Here is an 8,979-nt window from a genome sequence, read left to right on the forward strand (position 1 = left end):
TTTTTCTCGTCTTTTCCATTGGGGGATACAGCTCCCACCCATTCTTGTCCGTTGCAGGAGGGGTTGGTTCTCTTCTAGTTGGACCTTTTATGGTTAGCGGCCCGATGGCTGTGTTCCTTGGGTCTGTTTTTCTTGGTTAATATTTGGTTTCTGATCTACTGCTTTTGCACGCACTGAGGTCCTCCTGTTGGAGCATGGGGGTATAGCCAGTGGAGGAGGAGCAGTTTTTTCTTATTTGCATAGTGTCTCCTCCTAGTAATAGACCATGGGTGTAGCTTAGGCCGTGTCCCCCAATGGAAAAGACGAGAAAAAGATTTTACAGGTGAGTTTCACAAAAAATCTCCTTTTTATTTATTTTTAACACCTCCAGCCTTATTGTACTATGCAGTCTGTATTAAGAATGCTATTTATTTTCCCTTTATAACATGGTTATAAGGGAAAATAATAGCAATCTACAGAACACCTAACCCAAACCCGAACTTCTGTGAAGAAGTTCGGGTTTGGGCACCAAAGATGCCAATTTTTCTCACGCACGTAACGCATTAAAATATTTTGGGAAAAATTGCATTTTCCCACTACGCACCCTCATCTTATCCGGGCAAAAAACATGACGCCTGTGTGAAAGAGGCCTAACACTTCTATCTGGGTGCGTTATTTTATTTGTGTTTGGCCCACATTTACTAATACTGTCTCTAAACTAGATTAGAAGGTATAAATTAGACAGTCTTCAACTGTGTCACATTTATCACAGTGACTGATACTGAATGATAAATCTAGCTTAGTTTAACTCTAAAGTTTGATCATAAATTGCTGGCATATGCTAACAATATAATCACTTTATAAGATGATGAGTACAGTATATCCTTTTAATACTATTGGGTGAGTAAATGCAGTTTAATGTTGCATTAAAAATGTTTGTTGAATTTATTTTCCAGATGCTACATGGAAAGCATGTGATGGTTAGAGTCGGAGGAGGATGGGACACGCTTCAAGGTTTTTTGTTGAAATTTGACCCCTGTAGAGTGCTGCAGTTTACAACTTTGGAGCAAAAGATTTTACAGTTCCAGAAAGGTGTACAAAGTGACAGTGTGCCAACACAAGCAAGCAAATCTCTACAGCCTCCTGTAATGAACCCCTTATCTGCAATCAATGGTTCACAAAAAACAGCATCTACCCTATCCCCGCAAGTAACCCCTTCCAGTGGTGTCCTCAAAAGTCAAAACTCTCCTATGTCGACTTCTAACAGGGGGACTAAGAATCCGCCAATTTCATCAGTACGTCCCAAAATCCAAGTCATGCCAAGAAAGGGGTCTCCGTTACTTCCTGAGCCACAGAAGAAGGTAGCAAAGAAATCAAATTCTCCACCACATATTTCTACTGGTAGACCTGAAACCAGAGGTACACAGAAAAACACTACTTCACCTAGTAATGTTGGGAAAACCAATGGCTTACACACTACTAAAGTTGCACAGAATGGAGAACTTGTTATACAGTGTGGGGGTAAGAACCAGAAGATACAGGCTCCTAAAAGTGCTCCCACATCTTTGGCCTATCCTATAACAAAATCTAAGGGTGTGTCTGACCTCCGGGCAAAGCCAGGACCGTTAAAAACAAGTTCTTGTACACCAGCTATTACATCAAGTAAATCTGAGTCCTCTAAGAGGACTGAGGTTGTAAAGCAGAACTGCAAGAGCACTGCCAATCAGAAATGTGTCTCAGCCACTGTTTCCTCCAAGGATGTAAAGATAAGTAAAAAGGCAGACACAGCAAAGAACAATCTCCAGGAGAGGAAGCCCTTTGTGGTATCTTCACGTGTGCCTGACAAAGTCACTGTTTTGCCATACCTTTCAAAACCTTCATCGAAATTGCCAACCGCAGTCCAGTCAAACACTGCTAAACCAGTCCAGACTGCCAGAAATTTCACTAATAAGACTGCGTCTGATAAGACTACAGCCTCTGGACGCACACCACTCTCTGTTGTTAAACTTCCACAATCTGCACCCAAAACACAGGCTGTACCAAAGACAAAGCCCTCTTCAAAAACTCAGCCTGTGAGCAGCACCTTAAAGAAAGATAAAGAAAAAACTGCTTCTGATCAGCTCGGTTCAAAGGTAAAACTACCTCGCCGGGCCGCTCCAAATTCCATGAAAGATAAATTGGCTAAGAGCAAGGAAGACCACCTTATTGTATCAAAAAATAAGTGAACAAAACACCTTACCACACGTCATTGATGTAATTGATCATTTTCCATATTGTGTGCAAGTCCACTTTGGTTTTACTGCAGACATAATTTTATGTTTTTATTCTCATAGTACAATCATAAAGCTCTACCTAAAATAACACTATGCAAGAAACACATCTACAGGTGTCATTTACTGCTATTCCTCAGGTAGATGTGTACACGCCGACTCTGTATGAATAATCCTGCTGGCGGGAAGCCATATAGTTTTTAAAGACTGCTACCAAATGCTGCCTTACTGTGGAGACAAATATTTAAGTGACTTCATGTTAGGCTTTTAAAGGAATCTATAGGTGGGTAAATCACATTTCCAAGTGCATTTTAAACTGGAACTATGCAAAATGTAATAAAACCATAAGTCAAGACGGCCAGGTTTGTTCTCCATTACACGTTGATGTTGGCTTATGTGGTATGGTGTGTACATAGGATTTTTTTTCCAGAGTTGCAGTGACATTTGCAATGCTAACTTATAGTGAATGGCAGAATCATGTCACATATTTGCTGTAATGTATAGAAACATATGCATTATTTTTGGAATGGCAGCTGTAGGGATTTAAAGGGAACCTGTCACCTGGATTTTGTATATAGAGCTGAGGACATGGGTTGCTAGATCGCCGCTAGCACATCCTCCATATCCAGTCCCCATAGCTCGGTGTGCTTTTATTGTGTAAAAAAAAACAATTTGATATGTAAATTAACCTGAGATGAGTTCTGTCTCTGAGATGAGTCCAGTGTGAAGGAGCCCAGCACCGCCCCACATCCTCCAAATCTCCTCCTTGCTCCCCAACGTCACAAAGCTAGAGCGCCGTAATCTTGCGATGCGCGAGCTAGCGCATGCGCAGTTCGTTCCCTGAGGCTGATGCCAGCACAGGGAAGGAACACTATGCCGACACTGCGCATGCGCTAGCTCACGCATCGCGAGATTACAGCGCTCTAGCTTTGTGACGCCGGGGAGCAAGGAGGAGATTCGGAGGATGCAGGGCGGTGCTGGGCTCCTTCACACTGGACTCATCTCAGAGACAGAACTCATCTCAGGTTAATTTTACATATCTATCAAATCGTTTTTTTACACAATAAAAGCACAGAGCGCTATGGGGACTGGGTATTGCGGATGTGCTAGCGGCGATCTAGCAACACATGTCCTCAGCTCTATTCCCAAAATCCAGGTGACTGATTCCCTTTAAAAAGTTTATCCCAGGATTTTAATATTGAGGTTATCAATATCAAATCCCCCCCCCCCCCCCCCCAATCGATTAGCTGTTTGTTTACCTGCTCACTGTCGACAGCGGGTGAGCAGGTGTAACTTCAAGGCTCCCATTCGCTTCTATACACTTGATGGGAAGGAACCGTCCCATTGAAGTGAATGGGGCGGCTTGTAGTTGCACCTGCTCACCATTGCAATGTTGACTGCGAGCAGGTAAACAAACTAGGGAAGGCTGTGCTTGCACAGAGTGCGGTCTCCTCTTCAACTAGCTGATTGTCGAGGGTGCCGGGTGTCAAACCCCCACCAATATTTATATTGGTAACTTATCCTTAGGATAGGTCATCTCTTTTTAAATCCTGGAAAACTCCTTTAAGTTGATTTGCTCAAAATTTTTTGCCAGCTCCAGGTGGCAGGCCAGCCGTGAGGCTGCTAGAGAAACATAGAAGATTGACCGCAGAAAAAGACCACAAGGTCCATCCACTAAAGGCCACACTCCACCTTCTATGACACGACTAAGTGAGTGGCGTAAAGTGATGCGTTTTTTGCGTAGAAATGTGTGAAATCTGCAACTGTTGGACTCTGCTTTTCTGGCACAAAGGCTGTAATCTGATAACTGCGAGCACGTTTTGCAATAGAAAAAAGCTCTTTAAGGCAATAGTTCTATTTCTTTTATCAAATGACTGTATCTGTAGTATCATAACTAAGATTTTAGGATGATAAAATGCCAGCTATGTGAAAACTAACTTAAATGTAATAGAAGGGCCTTGCATCTTCCATTTCCTCTCCACTTCTTATACTATATGACCCATTGTTTTGATCCTTGAATCAGTATCCCGCTCTCTAACTGCCAAATATTGTGGGGGAGGGGAAGAGTCTTGCATATGTTAATAACATGGCAGGAGAACATAACCAGGCCTTGCACCAAAGATAACAGTTGACCCAAGGCTTGACTATTTGGGAAACTCGTAAAATATTAATGGAGAAAATGAGAGTAGTAAAGATAAGTACTGTATATACTAATACAGTTTTGGCAGAGAAATACTACACATAGTGCCTACTACCAGAGTAAAATATCTCCCAGGGGTGTATTACAATCATGTGTAGGTATATGACGTGGACCATATGGGCTAATTTATTACTTGGCCTCAGCTGGACAGCTTGTCCTATTGAACCACATAGTAGTGCCATATAACTTATTACAGCAACGACTGCATTCACTTGTCATTATATCCGTACTTAATAGGAGACTTTAAAAATGTAATTATCTTACAGTAAAGTGACCTTCTGCTTTCAGCAACCCTAAGTATGAACTTGCATTTAAGATTTGGTTCATCATGGGGGGAAAAAGACTGTACAAGGTTAAGTAATCTAACCAACCGATTAGGTAGGATAATACACAAGGGTTGTTTTCAGTTCAGTTATGAGCAGTTGGGCTTTCACATGGGCGTCGCGTGTGACGGCCAGACAAGATGCGGGTGCGTTGCGGGAAAATGCGCCAGTGTAAAGCGGTTTAATGCGTTTTGCACGCGCGTGAGAAAAATCGCCATGTTTGGTACACAGACCTGAACCCGGACTTCTTCACAGAAGTTCAGGTTTGGGATCGGTGTTGTGTAGATTTTATTATTTTCCCTTATAACATGGTTATAAGGGAAAATAATGGTATTCTTACTACAGAATGCTTAGTAAAATGTCCATTGAGGGGTTAAAAATAAACATTTAACTCCCCCCATCCACTTGATCGCATAGCGGATCTCCTCTTCTTTCTTCAGGACCTGGGTAAAGGACCTTTTGATGATGTCACTGCGCTCATCACATGGTCCATCAACATAAAAAAAAGAAAAGACATGCCAGGCTGAGCGTTCAAGTGGATTAAGGTGAGTTTATTAATTGTTTATTTTTTAACCCCTCCATCACTATTTTACTAAGCATTCTGTATTAAGAATGATGATATTTTCCCTCATAACCATGTAATAAGGGAAAATAATAAAGATCGGGTCCCCATCCTGATCGTCTCCTAGCAACCATGCGTGAAAATCGCAACTCATCCGCACTTGATTGCAGATGCTTGCAATTTTAACGCAGCCCGATTCACTTCTATGGGGCCTGCGTTGCGTGAAAAAAATAATATAGAGCCTGCTGCGATTTTCACGCAACGCACAAGTGATGTGTGAAAATCACCGCTCATGTGAACAGCCCCATAGAAATGAATGGGTCGGTATTCAGTGTGGGTGCAATGCGTTCACATAACGCATTGTACCCGCGCGGAATTCTCGCCCGTGTGAAAGGGGCCTTAGTGTTAATAAAATGTTTTTTCCTTTCTCTTGTCACTACGAGCAATGTAATGTGGGGTTTTATTGTACGTCTCGGGTGTCTTGTACATTGTAGGTGTAGGTCATTAGTTTACTAGAATATCACCAGTTGGCTTATATTCTGAGCTTTACTCAGACTGGTGTCTCACATGCCAGTCTTGTGTTATTGGAGTAAAATGCACAAAATTTACTAAGAGGTGCTGGTCTAAATAACTTTGACACATCTTGGCCTATCCTCAAGATGGAAAATGTAATCTACACCTACTATGCGTAGGCTTAGATGTAGAGGTCGCAATATCGCCTGTACAAGCGTCTTAGATGCCTATACAGGCAGTTTTACTCCCTAAAAAAATGTCTGATGCGTATGAATACGCACAATGATTTCACTGCCATTCATGAGCTCACTAAGCGCTGTGAACGGCACAGGCAGCACAGCAATCCAATCACACAGTACAGAGCTTTGTTATTAGAGAAGAGGCTGCTGATTTGTCAGTATCCACAGGCTGCCGCGCCATTGGCCGATCTTCTCACACCCCCTTCTCCCGCGTGCTGAACACACAGCAGCAGCCATTCTGCGCCATTACCGTCTGCTGATGAAGGGAAAGCATGGCGGGAATGGAGCCTCTGCTGAGCAAAGACCATGAGAGAAGTGTCAGGCTTGTGCCCAGGTGATGTCACACCAGAAGTGCCCTGCAGGCTTCTATCTGCTGCTGGGAGCTCCAGGTGGAGGTTTATCAATGGAAAACTAATAGCCAAGAGGCTAAAGAAAACCTTGCTTCTTATGTTAAATCAGAACTTTCATTTGATTGCTCTATACCTAAACACCAAAAGGAAGAAAAGGATTTTTAGAAACCTTCTGTTTCTCTAGATGACCTTATTTTGATAGTAGTGTTAATAAAGTCTCAAGGCCCTATAAAAGCAGGTACCCTACTTTTATAAACCTTTGAGACTCTATTAACACTACTATAAACATAAGGTTAGAGAAACAGCAGGTTTCAAAAATTCTTGTCTTCCTTTTGGTGTTTAGGTATCAGAGCAATCAAATGAAAGTTCTGATTTAACATAAGGGTCAGAAACAGGGTTTTCTTTACTCTTGGCTTAGTTTCTCTATGTAAGTATCCTGGACCAGAGGTCTATTTTCCCGTATGGAGCACACTTTCCAGAGATCAGAGGGGACTATAGGGTACATTATACTGTGCAACAGTCCGATATATTGTGTATAAGACTTTCCCAGACCCCACCCACTGTCACTAAGCCACCCATTGCTCCCTGCCGCAACGACCAGACGTCCCTGTTCAATTCTTATTGCATTGAGTTTTGCACAATCTACCGCTCCTATCCCTATGGGACAGATTTGGTGCTTAAAGAAAGCTAGGGATTCAGTCTTCTGAGAGAGAAATTTAAAACTGTCAAAATTTGCTATATCTGCATGTAAAACATTATAGAGGAGACTGGTAATGGTTTCCCTACATAATAAAAATACTCCTCAAAAATGGTAAGAGGAGTATTTTTACTCTTCTGGAAAAAATGTAGAGCGACCTGGCGCCATAGATTGTATAGTGGCTGTGCTTGGTATTGCAACTCTGACCCATTCACTTGAATAAGATTGAGCTGCAAATAGGCCCTATGACCTATGAACATGTCAGTATATGCATCTTGGAAAACCCCTTTAAAGGGGTTCTGAAACCGCCCTTTGTAGTCATTATTCACAGCCAAGAGCTGTACAAAATGGGGAAGTATAACCTGCCTAATGAGATGCAGCAAATATTAATGCTACAGTTTTTACTGACTCAATTGATTTCTCATATAAAAAGCTAGCCATGTATTCTATACAAAAAAAAAGTTAGGCTAAATATTATAGAAATGGCACGAAGATGTTTGCCGCAACGTCTGTAGTACAGCACATACGAGAGATCACATACATGAAAGTTCCTCCACAATCTGCTTGAATCTCTGTAACTACCATAAATTACAGTATGTCCACTTAACATCAAATCTTGGACTCTACAGCAAGTAGTAAACTAGCCAATATCATGAACATGTTCCTTATTATTAGATCTGATGTCCGTGCACGCAGTGTGGGTGGTTGCACGCGTCGTGTGTGTGTGTTTTTTTTTTTTCTTTTTCATATAGCCAAAAACGCCACGGCCAGATGTTAAATATTAGCCACTAAGGGTACTTTCACACTTGCGGCAGGACGGATTCGACAGGCTGTTCACCATGTCTGATCCGTCCTTCCGCTATTTCGCCGTGCCGCCGCTCCGTCCCCATTGACTATAATGGACGGGGGCGGAGCTCCGGCTCAGCACGGCGAAAGCCGCCAGACTAAAAAGTCGGACATGCAGGACATGTAGTCAATAGGGACAGAGCGGCGGTCCGGCGAAATAGCGGAAGGACGGATCCGACATTGTGAACAGCCTGTCGGATCTGTCCTGCCGCAAGTGTGAAAGTAGCCTTAGATGTAAAATGCCCTACAAACACTGGGGATAATTTGTTATTACCCCCCTGGGGTAAAAATAAGTCACACGGCCTCATTTTGCAATTTACTTTTAATTTTTATTTTTCCCCCCAATACTCGTGCGCTTGTATTTAGGTGCCCGCAGCATTTCTACACCACCTTTTATCACTGGGAAGTAGCCAGGGCGTGGTGTGAGCGGGGCCATCAGCACAGCTTCCTGGTGTAAAGGACTGAAGTTTACTCCCATCAGGGGCCAGAGTAGATTTCAATCTAAGTGCACTGACTTGCGGTGCGTGCGCCTGCATCTCATCATAAATTTAAGCTCATCCTTCGGCAGTGTTTTTTATTTTGCTTTGTTGCAGAATGCTCTTGGTGTGTCATTTTTTTTCAGACCTTTTTATAGGGAAAAAAGTTAAATGCAAGTAAAATGTGACTAAAAACGCCACCACAAAAGAAAAACCTTGTAAAAAAAAAATGTGAATTGCTTGCCTTTTTTTTTTTTTTTTTTTTTTTTTCCCCTGCCCAAAAAATTTGTTCTTTATGGATTGTAATGCAACAATGAATACAAAAATACAAATTTCCTACTTTTATTGTCGCCAAATCTATTTCCAGTGTCTTGCTTGGTTACAGAAAAGTTATGTATTGGGGTAGTTTATGTTTCCTTGTATGCGCATCTCTTCTACTGGCAGATGCCTGGCTATGGCCTAGGTCAGTGATGGCTAACCTCTGGCACTCCAGCTGTGGTGAAACTACAACTCCCAGCATGCTG

At 42.3% G+C, this 8,979-nt stretch overlaps 1 protein-coding gene across 1 annotated transcript in view; it reads left to right on the forward strand.

The window, feature by feature from the left end:
- Positions 1 to 2,760, forward strand: part of GAS2L3 (growth arrest specific 2 like 3) — a 50,868-nt gene extending 48,108 nt beyond the window's left edge. Inside the window, exon 10 of the mRNA XM_040415702.1 lies at positions 936 to 2,760. Within this exon, the coding sequence (XP_040271636.1) occupies positions 936 to 2,204 (1,269 nt within the window). The 3' untranslated portion in view covers positions 2,205 to 2,760. The remainder of the gene's footprint in view (positions 1 to 935) is intronic.
- Positions 2,761 to 8,979: the final 6,219 nt, after the last annotated feature.

Source organism: Bufo bufo, chromosome 1 (genome assembly GCF_905171765.1).
Source record: "Bufo bufo chromosome 1, aBufBuf1.1, whole genome shotgun sequence".
In the NCBI taxonomy this organism is placed as follows: Eukaryota; Metazoa; Chordata; class Amphibia; order Anura; family Bufonidae; genus Bufo; species Bufo bufo.